Below are 16,212 nucleotides of genomic sequence, written 5' to 3'. Positions count from 1 at the left end.
TGAAAGCGTAAGCATGTTATAGCTGAGTGTCTAACCCTAACACATCGTCACTACTGACGTCTAACATACGACACAAAATGATTCAATGAATCTGAAGTGAATCAAACAAAGTAAACCGTGCACATAGCTTCAGTGGAGAGAAATCCATTCTGCACATTAAAAACTGGAACCACTATCTTTCTCGCACATTTCAGCTGCAGAAGATTCTCCCTTCTAAGCTTCTGTCTAAGTGAAAGTTTGACTTAACCTCTGTGTTTGGTCATTTTGTCAGATGACATCATGGTTAGAAAATTCAGTATCAGTCACCCCGAAACACTTCATACAGCCGAGGGGAGGAAATCAGGTCAAAAGACACCTGTGGAAAAGGGCCAGGGATTAATGATAACTAATGATTAAATGGAGATTGGTCTATAAACATGTAGTCAGTGATAATGATGACAAAGAGGTGATGATGATGTTCGGCGTCATCATGAGAATCCCCCAGCTGCCACGGTCTATTGCAGCATAACTAAGGGAGGATTCAGGGTCACCTGGTCCAGCCCTAACTATATGCTTTAGCAAAAAGGAAAGTTTGAAGCCTAATCTTAAAAGTAGAGATAGTGTCTGTCTCCTGAATCCAAACTGGAAGCTGGTTCCACAGAAGAGGGGCCTGAAAACTGAAGGCTCTGCCTCCCATTCTACTTTTAAATACTCTAGGAACAACAAGTAGGCCTGCAGAGCGAGAGCGAAGTGCTCTAATAGGGTGATATGGTACTACAAGGTCATTAAGATAAGATGGGGCCTGATTATTTAAGACCTTGTATGTGAGGAGCAGGATTTTGAATTCAATTCTGGATTTAACAGGAGAAATCTGCTCTCTCTTTCTAGTCCCTGTCAGGACTCTTGCTGCAGCATTTTGGATCAGCTGAAGGCTTTTCAGTGAGTTTTTTGGACATCCTGATAATAATGAATTACAGTCGTCCAGCCTGGAAGTAATAAATGGTAAATGCCCTGTATTTATATAGCGCTTTACTAGTCCCTAAGGACCCCAAAGCGCTTTACATATCCAGTCATCCACCCATTCACACACACATTCACACAATAAATGCATGAACTAGTTTTTCAGCGTCACTCTGAGACAGGATATTTCTAATTTTAGAGATGTTGCGCAAATGGAAGAACGCAGTCTTACATATTTGTTTAATATGTGCGTTGAAGGACATGTCCTGGTCAAAAATGACTCCAAGGTTCCTCACAGCGTTACTGGAGGCCAAGGTAATGCCATCCAGAGTAAGAATCTGGTTAGATACCATATTTCTAAACTTTTCAGGGACGAGTACAATAACCTCAGTTTGATCTGAATTAAGAAGCAGAAAGTTAGCGGCCATCCAGGTCTTTAAGTCTTTAAGACATTCCTGCAGTGTAACTCATTGGTGTGTGTTATCTGGCTTCATGGACAGATAGAGCTGGGTGTCATCTGCATAGCAGTGAAAAGTTATGCTATGTCTTCTAATGATGCTGCCTAGGGGAAACATGTATAATGTAAACAGAATTGGTCCTAGCACTGAACCCTGTGGAACTCTATAATTAACCTCAGTGTGTGAAGAGGACTCTCCATTTACATGCACAAATTGGAGTCTATTAGATAGATATGTCACAAACCAAACTGTACACTGGTAAACTGTTACAATAAAAAAGACCGTAATTTTCTTTACTCTTCTTTATTTATGTAACTTTTGTTTTCACTGGCAATTTAGTATTAGGTTAGGACAAAAAACAAATTAGGAAGGTTAAAGACAGAACATTACTAGATTGTGGTTTTAATTAAAATGTAGCCTTTGACAATGCTGAACACATGAGAAGCTACTTTAAGGCATATCACCCAATTTGTAATATTGCTAAACATTTCTTAAGGCAGACGAGTCATGCTGGCTGGGTCAGTGTCATTTTTGTTGTAATTGATGTCTGGTTTGTTCTGTTCCCTAGTGATGGGTAGGGATGGGTACCAGTATCCGGTGTTCTGACATAATCCTTGAAATAGTAATAACACAGTATCCTCAGCAAAGATGAATTAAACAAGTTTTATTTTAATGGAAGTTTACTTCAAGTCTTCAGATTTTTACTGTCTTTTATTTGATTACTTTAAAGTATATGATTACATTAGAGTAATTAAATAAAGACAGTTTTGATGGAGCTCCTGAGCCAGCCCAAGCTCTCTATGAAGACGAGGAAAAACTCCCCTGGGGGGGCCAGACTGACGGGAAGAAACCTCGGGAAAGCCCATTCAAAGAGAGATCCCCTTTCCTGGGATGGCTGGGGGGGGTTACAGGAATTCCAAAACACTGAAATTTAAAGTGGGCCAATTAAAAAAAATTATTTCCTGAAAAAAAGAAAGGTAATTCATACATCACACATAAATGATAACGTCTGAATTGTGTGTGTGTGTGTTTGTGTGTGTGTGTGATAGGCTTATCTCAGCCAAGTGTGATGCTGTAGCTCCTCCAGCGTCGGCCGCGTCTCCGGGACTTTGGTTAAACACGCGTCCAAGAAATCCCGGCAGTCTGGAAAGAAAGGAAAGAGAAAAAACATGAAGATGATAGTTCCAGTGGTCCAAGCCATCAGTCAGTCTTGAAGTGTGACGTTTTCTTACTTTTGGACAGATGTCTTTTGAATTTCAGGCGCTTTTTGAGGAAGCTCGTGGTGTTAAAGTCCCCGGCATGAAGCGCTTCGTACAGAACCACTCCCATTTGCCATACCGTGGTGGGTCCACACCTGTAGCAACTGCGCCCGTACCACTCGGGAGGGGAGTAAATTTCTGTACCTAATAAACAGACACAATTGCAATTTCTTCTAAAACAAAAGGCGAAAATTGTGACATCTGTGAAGAGCAAGAGCAGAATATGTTACCATAGAAGACGCGGTACTGCGACTGCTCCTTAACAAAGCAGCTCAGTCCAAAGTCGATGATACGAACACGCGGTACATCTGAGCCGGTCTCAATTAGAATGTTCTCACTCTTGATGTCCCGGTGAAAGATGTGTTTATCCTCCAGGTGCTTCGCAGCATCAACCAGCTGCTTCAGAATGACCTGGAAATAGAGCAGGGCGATATGACCAAAAATATTTATCACGATATACATTTGAAAAGTTGTGATAACGATATAACTGACGATATAACTGACACTAGACAAAATACTTTACAACGCCACAACTTTATTAGTGCAAAAAACCCCATAAATGTATTTTCACTTAAACAAGCAGCTGTTTTTTTATGTGCATTAAAGTTATATAAAAATGTAACAGTGCAAATGCAAATTCCTCGCTGACAGTTTAACCAAAAGGCATTTCCAGTGGAAATTGGCCGACATATCCTCAGCATAACCATGTAAAATATCCACAAAGCTTAAAAAGAGGTTATACACACACAATACGGTAATATCACGTTGAGGTGCAGTACGTATCACTCCGCGAGGCGCCTGCCTACGATAGCCGTAATGCTCCGACAATCCATCGAGCGGTGCGGCTTTGTAGCTTAGCAAAGTCGCCGTGTACATAAAATCGTTTTGAGGTCAGTAAACACAACCAGAATTCATACATAAGGCACACGGGATTATAAGGGGCACTGTCGAGTTTCAGAAAAATCAAAGGATTGATTTTAAGTGTGCCGTATTTTCCAAACAACACGGTAATAACGGCGGCCCGCTAGCATGCGCTACCAAAAATCGTGCTTTGTTGTGTATCTGACGGACGAAAGCTAAACCAGTTCCACACCACTAAAGTTGCAGCATTTTTACAAACCAGTTCTGGTTCATCCGTTTCATTCAACGATCCACTTTTGCTCTTCTCTTTCTGCGTCACCGCCATCTGCGTATGTAAACATAGGCACTGCGCATGCGCGTTTTACCTATTCTAGCGCGATATTTCATTTTCCTATCGTTGCCCAAAATTACACCGGTATTACCGTGAATGGTATGATATAGCCCAGCCCTACCTGGAAACGATGAAAAAGACAATAATCAATCAATGGGTTAATGTTTCTCTAATACTCTGTGCTTTGATTGAATGATGTACAGTCTAAGACTCTTCTAAGGCAAGTCAACTTGCCTTGGCCTTGTCCTCTGGCAAAAATCCTCCATTTTCTTCTATGTATTTATCCAGGTCCACAGCGGGGACAGGTCTCTCCATCACCAGGATCAGCTCTCTGCCAAAGTCAAACCACTCCAACAGAGACACTGGGGCTGATGTTTCCACTGATCCATCTGCTTCAGCTGCAAGCTTCAGCATGATGGCAACTTCCACTGACACATTCTTCCCGTTATCATCCTGAAATATTTCAACAAAGTGGATGATGAGGCACAGACGTTCCACAGGTGAACGCTGCATGCAATCCACTAATGTAAAAACAATTCAAGTCTTGCACATTTACCTTCACTTTGCAGTACACTTTCCCCTTTGGGATGTGTTTGATGGCCACCTAAAAGACACAGGGCATTGATGAGCATTTCCTCAGTATGACATCATTAAAGGTGTAAAACAGCATACATCTCAGCTTACGATATTATCCCTTATCTGCATTACTGCCTGTCTTACTACCACCATCTGAACACTTACTGGTAAATGATCCTTTATGCGGTAGCCAGCAAACACTGCTCCACAGCCTCCTTCTCCAAGCCGGTGCTCCTCCACGTATCTTGCTTGGAAGTCACCTAAACAGACAAACACAAATTGGGTTTTACTACAGCTGTCACACAAATTACTCTCTGCTGTACCCTAAATGTTCATTTTGCTCTTCACCTGAATATAAAAGCTAAGCTGCTTGCTACTTACGTTTCTGTTCAGCCACTGACTTTTTGGCAACGGTTTTGGTTTTGTCCTGGTCCACGTTCTTTTTCTTAGGTGGGTCCCTGGTGTCTCCCGCAGCTTTCCTTTTGCCAGCCTTTTTGTTTTTACTGCAGCTCTCTGAAATCTCTATGCTGCAGTCTGCAGATGTGGAAAACACCAAAAGCACATCAGCTTATTAGATAATAGACACAAATATCTCCCAAACACTAATATCTTCAAACTAGCAACCAGATGTACACTTAATCTACCCCTCACTCAACTAATTAGCCTACCTTTACCAGTGTCCAACCAGGAAGATGCCTGCCCCTTGTCACCGCTCACATGCTCAAGAAGTTTACGCTTTTTTGCTGTATTGGTTGTCCCCGCTTCATCTTGTTGGACCTTTCGCTTGACTCCCCCGACCACATGAGCATCTGAGCTGGTGGAAGGACCAGCCTGCTCAGTGACCCTCCTTCTTTTTATGGGGGTCGTTTTTTCAGGACTGGCCTTTCTTTTAGCCATCCTGCTCTTACAATCTATAAACAACAACAACACATTAGTGAAAAAGAGCGCTCGACATCAGGACTAGAAGGATTTTGATGTCATTGAATTTTAAATTAGTATTGCTTACAATATAATAACAAGTTTATCCTTTTGATAAAAAACACCAACACGAGTCCATATTAGGTCTACTAAGTCTAGATACTGATGACACTTGTTGCTCTGTTTTCACTGCTCAGTCCAAGAATAAACTTGTCACATTATTTTACCAAAAGACAAAGTGCCCCAGTAACCTTTCTTTGATTAGACATGTTGCACTCAGGTTAGTTTCAATCAAAACCAGGATTTAAATCCTCTAAAAATGAATCATTTTATACACAGAGCCTCAACATTGTTAGAAATGTACATTCTGTTATTTAGGGGATTTTATTTTTTACTTACTTTGATCTCCTGGATCTTTCTTATCTGCCTCAGTCGTAACTTTTCTTGTTTCCTTTTTCATCTTAATTTTTAAAATAGAAAATGTCACCTTAATGAGTGAATAGTCCTTCAAATGTCTGGATGCTTGACTTTTCTAACTAAGCTGTATAAGTCAGTTCTGTAAGTGAGCTTTAAAAGTAAACTCCGGAGTCTATGGCAACACAACATTAGAACCTTGCCTTTTAGTGACATCACTAAAAGGCAAGTAGTTTAAAGAAAAACACTCTGGCATTTCATATAATTCAGTAATTTCACATTAAACTTTCTTTCATTATCCTTTCATTATTTGTTTAAAGACTTGATGTGTGGATGCTACTATGAAGACTTCTAGTTGAGCAAACACTAATAAACACTGACTAGTTTATCTGAGATAAAATATAACACTTTTTTATTAAGTCAGTGTTAACTCTGTTTTTTTCTGTTAGGATCATTCAATAGTATCAGAAGAGAAAAGAAAAGTATGTTTTGTTTTGTTTTTTTTCTTCAAGATCTGTTCACATGTACTTAGCAAGAGTGAGTACACAGCGTTAAAAAATGGTACTTAGTGTAGTGAGGAAGGCGAAAAGCAAAGCGAGCATATGAAGGTAATATTGAAGAAGGCGCAGTTTTGAAGTGGTGAAAGGCAAAGGCATGAGTGCAAGCGTAATAAAAGGTAATAGGAGAGATGTCGAGCAGGCGGAGGACTTGGCTGGAGCAGGAAAAGGCAAAAGGGGAAACGCGAGTGCACGTCTGAAACTTCTTCACTGTCAGTGAATCCTAATTCTTAAGACTAACTAAGAAGAATAAATCTATGTATGAATGTCGTTTTGAGCACATCTCTTTCTACTGATCAATTCTTCCACCTAGTGGATAGATGATAGTATTGCAGCTTGTCTCGTCACCTGTTGTGTGTTTTGTGTGCTCCAGAACCTGCGTCCTGTTGGAGTACTGTACGTAAAACACACAAACACTGGAGTGAACACAGCTGCTGAACATCTCTATATTCATAACTTCTTCCTGTTATCTCATATCTGTCTCCCTTCATCTGTGTAGGAACGGTGTACAGATGTATGATTATGTCACTCCTGCTCCTCCACCTAACACCTCCACTCCAAACTAAGTTTGCTCTGCTGCTTTGGTTCACTGATCTGCAAGTATCTGTCATTTGTTTGCAGATGTCTGCAGGAATTATTGTAATGATCCATTAATGGTGCCTGATTTCATTCAGTTTTACAGCTTGTCTCGTGTTTTTGAACTGCTTCCCTCACAGTTGTACACAGTGCTAACATGTGCTCTTACTCTGTGTTTTATTCCTGAAGAAAAAGAAAGTGCCCAGCCCAGCAGGATGAAGATGGGCCATACGTCAAGAAGCCTCCAAATGCCTTCATGCTCTATCTCAAAGAGCAGAGGCCAAAGGTCATTGCTGAACTCAACATCCCTGGAAATGCAGCCGTAAATGCAGTGGTGGGACAGAGAGTAAGTGTGTAACTCTGCATACATTTATGCATCTGTTAATGTTGTCTGCTCATGTTTTTGCATGTGTCCCAGCTGTCCTGTAGTTATGTGTAGTAGCAGTGCTCACAGTGTGTTCTTATGATCTTCTGTCCACAGTGGAAGTCGCTTTCAAACGACCAGAAAGCCAGATATTTCAAGCAGGCTGAAACAGAAAGACAGAATCATGCCAAAGAGCATCCAGCCTGGTCGACCAAAGAAAACTATGTATGTCCAACAATAATTTCATTATAGACGATTGGACTGATTTCAATTGAATTAAACTGTTACTCCTGTTATTTCAACATCTGTCTTTGTGTAAATAAATGAAAAAACAAACAAAAGATGCTTCTGTCATAAGTTACAGCAGGATGAAACAACCTTCATGTAGTTCTTGTTTTTAACACTGCAAACCTTCTTTAGTTCTTTTGTTTCCTTTCATATTCAGCACACATCTGTCAGTGTCCACTAACTGTCAGGGAAAAGCCAGATAAAAACACTGTGGGGTCTTTTGGGACACGTGCTCGTTGGGTTTACTCATAGATATCAGAAATGATCTGTTCTGTATTCAAAGGATACACGAAGGACGTTTGTATTAAATGCAATATAGCGACTGATCATATGCTGCTTTCTTTGGGGGCTTTTCACCACCATGTTACACAAATCCAGTTTCTAACTGAAAAGAAAATCCTTCACCATTTTCTAATCAAATTCCCTGGTTTCCCATGTCAGAGATGTCATGGCTGAAAGGATCATCGCATATTGAGCTCAAAGCTAAACTCTTGTGTAGGGCCTCTTTCCATGTTGCACCATTCATTTTAAAAAGTCCTGGTAACAAGAGACAGAGGTGACTTGATGTATTACAGTTACTTCCCAATTTACAGAAATGATGTGACTTCTGACATTTTCCTAGCAGGAAATGTGCTACTGTGGGACACTGAAAGAATAAACAGCAAGGCACGTTTTGTTTTAATAACTTTTCTTTACTTCATTTGTATGAACTAGGTTTACCTTACAAAATCTTATACTGTATATAATGTTTTATGTTTAATTCATGTCAATGTCAGCTCGTGTTTACTCGGGTGAGCAGTACCGGCCCACAAAGAGAATGCTCTTGGTGGGTTTATGTCGGATGAAGAAGATGAAGTGATGGTCGGCAACAAACTCAGCGGGAATCGTTATAGAGCGGACTTCCATGTCAACCCCAGTGGCAGCAGCAGCCTCAGTTCCTTCTTCATTTACATCCACGAAAGCCTTGTGGACAACTTTGGACACTATCAGGTCATTTGCTGGAGACATTCCTAGTAGATGAAGAGCCCAGAAATCAGTTGTGTTTTTTTCTTTACCAGATGATGTTTTGCAGTTTTTGTGCTCTCAATATAACTGTATAATTGATTCAGTGTGTCTCATTGGTGCAATATTTCTCACCAGAGAAGTCTCTCTTGTAGATGTCAAAAGCGTTCTCCATTCCCATGTTGGTCAGGATTTTCTCCAAGTCATACTTCTCCTCCATCTTAAATTGAGGGAGCTTGACATCAACCTCGTTGGGGCTCATCATGTCTGGGCGAGTCCAGTCCACAAAGTTCTGATAGGTCAGCTCCTTCTCCAGCTGTGTGGATACAGTGTCACTAGCTTGTCTGATTGAAACTGGACATTAAAGTACTGGTAAGTGCATCTTACCTTTTCCAAGCCTGTGGTATCATCTTCTATGTCATTAGGCAGGAATATGAGCATGCTGAGGTCATTTCCTTTATACGGCATCTCAAGAATCTGTCCAGAAACATTGTTTTTATTTATTACTCCATCAAAGATGATCTGACTTCCTAATCTAGAAATTTAGGCTGATATTTGTAAAAGACAAGTTTTAGATCATGCTGGTGAAATCCTGTAATAAGCTGAAAGTGATGGATGTTACCTTGCAGTTGGCCTCAGGAATGGTCGCAAAAGGAAATTTACTTTTCTGCTGCATCATCTTCACCGGCTTAGTGTCGTTCTGAAAAATAGGGGAGACAAGAGAAATGTTTTTTGTGTTTAGTCTCAAAATGATCTCAAAAAGTTCTGTCATGGTTTTATTCCAGCCATTGAGTGGATTTGGATGTAGAGCACACGTCACAACACAATTTGTTCTTGTTAGCCGAAGTTTGTGTTGTGCTGTTGTTTGAGATTTATTTGAGAACTTATTGGATATTACATGAATAATAAACTGCATTGCATAACTGCATAAAGTTGGAAAGTGATCGTCCTAAAAGCACGATTTTATCCCCTCAGAGCTCCAGGCTTTATGTTCTCATTCAGCAAAGTCCACAGCTCGTTTGTAGTATGACAGATCAAAGTATAACTGCACCATCCTATGCTGCCTTTCTGCACTGTTACCTTGTTCAGTCGAAAATGCACATCAGCAGTCTTCTCCTCCTTAAACTGCGTGTTCCAGCTGCCCTTGAAGTAAATGGCATTCACGAGAACCAGCTTCGTCAGGCTACCCACTGCATCCTGGCTTAGCAAGTCCTTGATTTTATCTGGTAAAAAGAATTTATGAAAACTATTAACTATTACCAAAGATGCACTAGTTACTGTACAACATCTTCAGCTATAAAATCAGAAAACAGGGCAACAGCAAGATGGTTTTTATTTTAAAAAAAGGTGAAAAAGCTTTATGATCAGTATAACAGGGAACAAAAAACAAAAATTCAAGCGTAGGCTTGAAGCCACTGAGGTGGTTGTTAGCGGGGGTGACGCGATGCTTCTGGTATGCATGAATTAATTAAACAGTCCAATAACTCCAGCAGTACTTATCTTGTCCTTTTTGGTCTTTGTTCCAAACATTTTAAGATAAAAGCGCAGCGGTCACAAACGTTTTGCCTTCTTATGATTAACAACACACCTGACGCTGATTACGTGCGTCCACCTTAAATACCTTACATAAACCTACCATACAGGAACTTAAAAAGGTGGAATCCTCAGTGGTGCTTGGTGCCACACCCTCAGGGACTTTAATGTTATATAAAAACACTGACAGCTCAATATCTGCCTCAGTCACTCTCCCCGATCCAGCTGAGTCACCAATAGGAAAAATCTGCTTTTCACAGGAACTTGGTAACAGCAATAAGAGAATACGTAGTTTATTCCAAGAAGATATCGTCTCTCTCCCATATATAACATCTTATTGGAACCGATATGTTCCAGATATCAAGTGGAAGACAGTCTGGATGGTCCCCCATAAATATTTGATTGTAAATAAGGTGAAAGAAGTCTCATTTAAAATTCTACATAAATGTTATCCAGCCAGTCACTACATGGTCAAATTTAAAAGGGACATAAATACTAATTGTACTTTCTGTGGGGATCATCCAGAAACTGTGACGCATCTTTTTTGGTACTGTTCTTTTACACAGAGATTCTGGAAGGAATTTAGCAGGTTTGTTATTGTCCATATTTTAAGGGAGTTTTCTTTACGATGGGAAAATGTTTTATTCTGTTTGTTTAAGTTCCCCAAGAAGTATGAGAAATGTTTTTTATGATGAATTTGTTCATACTTTTAGCTACATTTTTTATCCATAAATGTAAGTTTACTAACAAAACACCATATTTCTGTCATTATTTTAAGGATGTGGAAATGTACATACAATCAATATCAGACTCCACCAACACAAAGGCTCTCAAAACAATACATGTATGTGTATTCTTATAATTGTTACCTTTTTCTTTTACTCTTGGCTTTTTGTGTTCATGTTCTGTTGTTTTGTATACTTCATCTGTTCGTATGTTGTATACTCATTGTTTGTTAAATAAAGTTTAAAAAAAAAAGAAAAAACTTAAAAAGGTTACCTCTAGCGGCAACATGAGGTATCAACCCAAAAATGGCTCCTACAAAAATAATGGGATTAAGATGTCTCATTTCCAGCAGGTGGCACCACAGTCCTATAACCCTCATAGAAAGTCCTTGTATCCTATTATTATAGATGGTAGATTTATAAATGGCCTGTATTTGTATCGCGCTTTTATAAAAACAATGAATGAATTTCCTGCTGCACTTAAGATAATATAAAGATATAGAATCAATAGCAGCCAATCCTAAATGGGCCTGAAAAATAAAAATATGTTAAAGACACAAGTGATCAAAGTAGAAGTACCCATCACATAATATAATAAGAATAGAAGAATTGGCCTGCTATTTACAGCAACATACTGCTGTGATGGTTTTATTAATAGCATGAAACCAAACAGTAAAACCCAGAGATAATGCTGCTTAATACTGAATAGAAATTAGACTGGAAGAACTGGAAACAGAAAATAATGTGGACGGTGGACAATCCGGTAATAATGTCTCAACTGAACACAACACAACTGATCCCCAAGGATTTACAGTGGAGATCATTTAAAGTTACATTATGCTTACCTTGTGTCTGCTTCTCCACCCAGCTGTTGATGTGGACCCTGGCCTCCTCTGCATTTCCTTTGAAGTCCACAGACTCGAGCTCAGCGTTGTAATGCTTTTTGGTGCCTTTTAAAAATTCCTGGAATTGTGAAAATAAGTCACTCGAAACAGATTCAACAAACTACGGAGACTTCAATCAAGTTCAGTCACTGTGTTAAAACATTTTCAGTCCTTTGGATGCAGTTGAAGCTTGAACTAACCAGTCAGCCTTTGTCTAATAAAAGATTAAAGCAAATAGCTTGTTGGATGCCAATTTAAGTAGCCAGCATAGAAAAATACACAGATTGTGGGTAAGCTGGTTTGTAACGTTTCGGTTCAGATGGCAGCAGTTTTTGCTGACAAATGTAAGTTTTAGTATTTCTAAGTATTAATAAATTACTGTTTTACTTCTTTATATATTTCTTTATACTATTTGCAAATATTTTAAAAGTTTAATCTGCTGTGATGACTGGAACACAAAGGAGAGAAATGGTGCCTTGTCTCTTGTTATGAACTGTAAATAGCTAAGTGCTTAGAGCAGCTGGTCCTAGCACACTTCAAATCCTGTCTCCCCCCCACCCTGGACCCCCACCAATTTGCATACCGCCAGAACAGGAGCACAGAGGATGCAGTCTCCATCGCACTGCACTCTGTCCTCTCACACCTGGACAACAACAACACCTACGCCAGAATGCTGTTTATAGACTTCAGTTCAGCATTCAATACAATCCACCCCTCACAACTCATCAGGAAACTGACAGACCTGGGCATCAGTTCCCTCATCTGCAAATGGTTACTGGACTTCCTGACCAACCGCCCCCAACATGTCCGGCTGGATAACCGCTGCTCATCTACCATCACAATGAACACCGGTGTACCACAAGGTTGTGTGATGAGCCCTTTCCTCTACTCCCTCTTCACCCACGACTGCAGACCTGCTGATGGTTCCAACACCATCATTAAGTTTGCAGATGACACCACGGTGATTGGCCTCATCAGTGACAACGATGAGGCCGCCTACAGGGAGGAGGTGGATCGTCTGGCTGAGTGGTGCGACACAAACAACCTGCTGCTTAACACCGAGAAGACCAAGGAGCTCATCGTGGACTACAGGAGGAATGCTGACCCACATCCACCCATCCACATTAAGGGGACGGCTGTGGAGCGTGTGAGCAGCTTCAAGTTCCTGGGAGTCCACATCTCCGAGGATCTCACCTGGACGACCAACTGCTCCAAGCTGGTCAAGAAGGCTCACCAGCGCCTCTTCTTCTTGAGGACTCTGAGGAAGAACCACCTGTCCTCAGACATCCTGGTGAACTTCTATCGCTGCACCATCGAGAGCATCCTGACCAACTGTATAACAGTCTGGTACGGGAACTGCTCTGCCTCGGACCGGAAGGCGTTGCAGAGGGTCGTGAAAACTGCCCAGCGCATCGCCGGAGCACCACTTCCTGCCATAAAGGACATCTACAGGAAGCGGTGTCTGAAAAGGGCTGGGAAAATCATCAAAGACCCCAGTCACCCATCACATGGACTCTTCACCCTCCTGCCCTCTGGGAGGCGCCACAGGAGCCTCCGGACTAAGACCACCAGGTACCGGAACAGCTACTTCCCCACAGCTGTCAGACTCCTGAACTCTGCCTCCTGACATCTGACCCACGTTAAACTCATGCACTGAACATACACACCCCCACAATGGACAACTGTACCCTCAAACACACAATAATAACATGGAGTGAACCACCACTCACAACCACTAGCACTTTATATAGCCTCTGTAGAAACTATCTACACCCTCACTTATCTTAACTGCACTACTGTATAGCTCTGTGTAAATAATCATTCTGTACATTCAATAATCTTTAATCCTACAACTGTTTACAACTTGCATAGTTGCCGGGGATTCCCATGATGCATTGAGTTTTTCCTTTCCAGTCACCTTTCTCACTCACTATGCATTAATAGACCTCTCTGCATTGAATCATATCTGTTATTAACCTCTGTCTCTCTTCCACAGCATGTCTTTATCCTGTTTTCCTTCTCTCACCCCAACTGGTCGCAGCAGATGGTCCCGCCCCTCCCTGAGCCTGGTTCTGCTGGAGGTTTCTTCCTGTTAAAGGGGAGTTTTTACTTCCCACTGTCGCCAAAGTGCTTGCTCATAGGGGGTCATATGATTGTTGGGTTTTTCTCTGTATCTATGAAGCGCCTTGAGGTGACTTTTGTTGTGATTTGGCGCTATATAAATAAAATTGAATTGAATTGAATTATCTGAAGAAGAAGCAGAGTTGGTTTGTTTCCAGCTGAAATCATCCAGGCTCAGGAATTTGAATCGATCCACATCATTTCTGCTTGAACTAGAGAACATGAGTGTCGACTTACATTTGGTCTGTGAGACACATGTCATAGTGACAGTATTTGGGTTAATATGGCATTACTCACCCTGGTCGCATTTCTTCAATATCAGGCACCAAGTTCAGGAACTCGTTCTTTTGCAGCCCGCGCAAGGTAGGAGGTCTCCAGAGTGGGAACCATCGGGAAGTTTTCACAGTCTGAGCAGGAGGGACTGGAGGCACGTGAGCTGTTCTCAGGGGTCCTTTAACACAAATCACACCAAGTTAGAATCAAATAGATAACCTGTCAATAACCGTTTGCAGATCGAGGTCAATGTTCCTAAAAATATGTTTACTTCTGGCCCATGGAGCCACAGCGCGAGTCCGAGAGAGAGGGGCAGGTAGAGGAAGGGGTGAGGGTGGCACTGCTGAAGCTCGTCACGGATGGATCACGTCCGATCGGTGAGATGAGAGAAAGCTGAAGTGAAACAACAGCAGGATGAGGTAGACGTCAATATAGGAACTCCCTGATGTGACACAGAAAGGCTATTTTTTTATTTCTTTGTATTATTTCTCACCTTGCAGTCACTGATGCTGTTCACCAGCTGCTTGTATTCAGTATTGAAGGTGTGTGTCAGACGGCGCAGGCACTACAACACAACAGGAACAAGACCGAGCAGAGAAGGAAGAAGGCAGCAACAAGAACGCCCACTAAGCCCACGTTTTTCTCACCTTGGTGGCCAGCTCCTTCTCACGCTTTCAAAGGTGGTGCTGGAGATCTGCGAGGAGACGGAGGTGGATGTGGACAGAGTGCCGGAGCTCACGCTGGGGGACAGAGACTCACTCAGGGACTTGGTGGTGGGAGCTGTTCCCACGGGAGCCGCCTCTCCCAGAAGGTGACGGGTCTTTTCCACCTGGACGAAAGATGGGGGCGAATGTGAGGTGGGGAGAAGAGGGGAGGTTAGTCATGTAAAGTCTGTACTCTAAGAAAAAACTTTTTAGAATAGCACTTTGGTCTTTGAGCTGAAAAGTCATTTTTCCCTCTACGATATTAAACAGATTTATTTCTTTATGAATCTTTTAAGGCCCCACCTCCTGCAGCTGCTCCATCTTCTCCAGCTCCCACTGGTGCTCTAGGATGAGGCTATCTCCTCTGGGCCTCCAGCCGGCCAGGTTCTCCTCTCCACGCACATAAGCCACTGATGTGTCCAGGACCTTCCTCCTCCTCCTCTGCATCCCTGCTCAGGACATGAGCCCTCATTAGGATGAAGCTCTCCACAGAATTATGATAAAACAGCTGCCGTTCTTTAAACATGTTTCATGGCCGCTCACCTGAGCTTCCAGTGTCAGACATCTTACACAAGCTCAGCTCGTAGATCCCAGTCACTCGGTTGTTATAATGAAGCAGAAGTTTTGAACAAGGAAACTTTGTAACGAAATGCCAACGACCGCCTGTCTGTTTTCAGGGCTGTATTTGAAGCCATGCTCCAATCAGGCAAAGTTTTAAGTGTTGCACATTTCGATGGGTTTCTTTCAGCTGACATAGTTTCCATTTGGGTCATGTGGTGTTAGATACCCCAGCGTGTGGTCATAGGGTGAAGAGCCCGGACGATTAGTGGGATTTTAGGTGTGGTGTAAAAATGACGCTGCAACTTTAAAAACGTTGTTGCTTTAAGGATTAACGTACAACCATACTTGGGCTGAGTTTGACACTGGTTCTCTTCAGTAATTAAAATAGCTTTAACACATGATAAGATCAAATGTCAGCTACACTGTGACAGTCGAGGGGCCACACTCAGATATATTTATTTGCTTGTTCTCTTTGTGTGATAAGAGTTTCCATCTGAATTTAACCCCTGTGTGGGGCTGATCTTTCATTTCATTTTATTTCAAGCTCAGATTCTTTGCCTTTGGCACATTTTCTGTGACGAGACTTCAAACCATTCCCACCGTCCTTATTAATCAACATGGTGAAGTGATTCTTCGCAAGGTGATGGGATAGGAAGAGTTTCAGAAAATGAGGCCTTTTGTCTTTATTGGAGAGGTCAGTGCAGACAGGACGGATGGGGGGAAGGCGAGGGGGGAATGACACACAGGAAACGGTGTTGGTCAGACCCAAAGACAGGCGTGGGCAGTGAGGACTCTCACCTTCAGACTCACTGTCTAATCAGTCTGACAGTGAGTCTGAAGACAGAGCAACCCAACACACGTTACTATG

General features: G+C 41.8%; 3 protein-coding genes across 7 annotated transcripts in view; 1 reads left to right on the top strand and 2 right to left on the bottom strand.

Annotated features, from left to right (window-relative positions):
* LOC147322587 (transcription factor 7-like 1-B) overlaps positions 1-7,868 on the top strand; it is a 118,348-nt gene extending 110,480 nt beyond the window's left edge. The window contains exons 1-3 of one of the 5 annotated variants that reach the window (XR_015131112.1): positions 695-918; positions 4,137-4,348; positions 7,079-7,215. Coding sequence is in view for 1 of the 5 variants with exons in the window: in XM_086307158.1 (XP_086163284.1) it covers positions 7,079-7,235; positions 7,371-7,505 (292 nt within the window). In the remaining 4 variants the exon portion in view is untranslated. The other 4 variants (XR_015131113.1, XR_015131114.1, XM_086307158.1 and 1 more) reach the window with 4 other exon arrangements.
* On the bottom strand, positions 1,695-5,958 carry LOC147322588 (serine/threonine-protein kinase pim-1-like). The gene is made up of 9 exons (XM_086307075.1): positions 5,742-5,958; positions 5,093-5,335; positions 4,806-4,958; positions 4,590-4,684; positions 4,405-4,452; positions 4,083-4,301; positions 2,887-3,067; positions 2,630-2,800; positions 1,695-2,540 (listed from the first exon to the last, which is right to left on the bottom strand). Exons 1-9 carry the CDS (start codon positions 5,800-5,802, stop codon positions 2,449-2,451), a joined length of 1,263 nt encoding a protein of 420 aa, XP_086163201.1. The 5' UTR covers positions 5,803-5,958; the 3' UTR covers positions 1,695-2,448.
* A 334-nt stretch (positions 7,869-8,202) lies between the features above and the next one.
* LOC147322586 (leukocyte elastase inhibitor-like) lies at positions 8,203-9,758 on the bottom strand. The gene is made up of 5 exons (XM_086307120.1): positions 9,624-9,758; positions 9,166-9,243; positions 8,931-9,020; positions 8,679-8,859; positions 8,203-8,551 (listed from the first exon to the last, which is right to left on the bottom strand). The coding sequence occupies exons 2-5, from the start codon at positions 9,220-9,222 to the stop codon at positions 8,325-8,327; spliced, it is 555 nt and encodes a 184-aa protein (XP_086163246.1). The 5' UTR covers positions 9,223-9,243; positions 9,624-9,758; the 3' UTR covers positions 8,203-8,324.
* Between the last annotated feature and the right edge of the window lie 6,454 nt (positions 9,759-16,212).

The sequence above is a fragment of the Aulonocara sp. 'chitande type north' Nkhata Bay genome, linkage group LG9, assembly GCF_057382095.1.
Source record: "Aulonocara sp. 'chitande type north' Nkhata Bay isolate Kocher_YH1m ecotype deep benthic linkage group LG9, A_spYH_male_GT1.1, whole genome shotgun sequence".
In the NCBI taxonomy this organism is placed as follows: domain Eukaryota; kingdom Metazoa; phylum Chordata; class Actinopteri; order Cichliformes; family Cichlidae; genus Aulonocara; species Aulonocara sp. 'chitande type north' Nkhata Bay.
The sequence above is the reverse complement of the archived record's forward strand: the minus strand, read 5'-3'. Positions and strand labels throughout refer to the sequence as shown.

Excerpts from the sequence above, each read along its gene's own strand:
- LOC147322588 (XM_086307075.1), bottom strand. The coding sequence starts at position 5,802 with ATGAAAAAGGAAACAAGAAAAGTTACGACTGAGGCAGATAAGAAAGAT. Across the intron at positions 4,302-4,404 it reads AAGTGTACTGCAAAGTGAAG|GATGATAACGGGAAGAATGT; the intron begins GTAAATGTGCAA and ends GAAATATTTCAG. Across the intron at positions 2,801-2,886 it reads GCAGTACCGCGTCTTCTATG|GTACAGAAATTTACTCCCCT; the intron begins GTAACATATTCT and ends TCTGTTTATTAG.
- LOC147322586 (XM_086307120.1), bottom strand. The coding sequence starts at position 9,222 with ATGATGCAGCAGAAAAGTAAATTTCCTTTTGCGACCATTCCTGAGGCC. Across the intron at positions 9,021-9,165 it reads TTCCTGAGGCCAACTGCAAG|ATTCTTGAGATGCCGTATAA; the intron begins GTAACATCCATC and ends GTTTCTGGACAG. Across the intron at positions 8,860-8,930 it reads ATACCACAGGCTTGGAAAAG|CTGGAGAAGGAGCTGACCTA; the intron begins GTAAGATGCACT and ends GTATCCACACAG.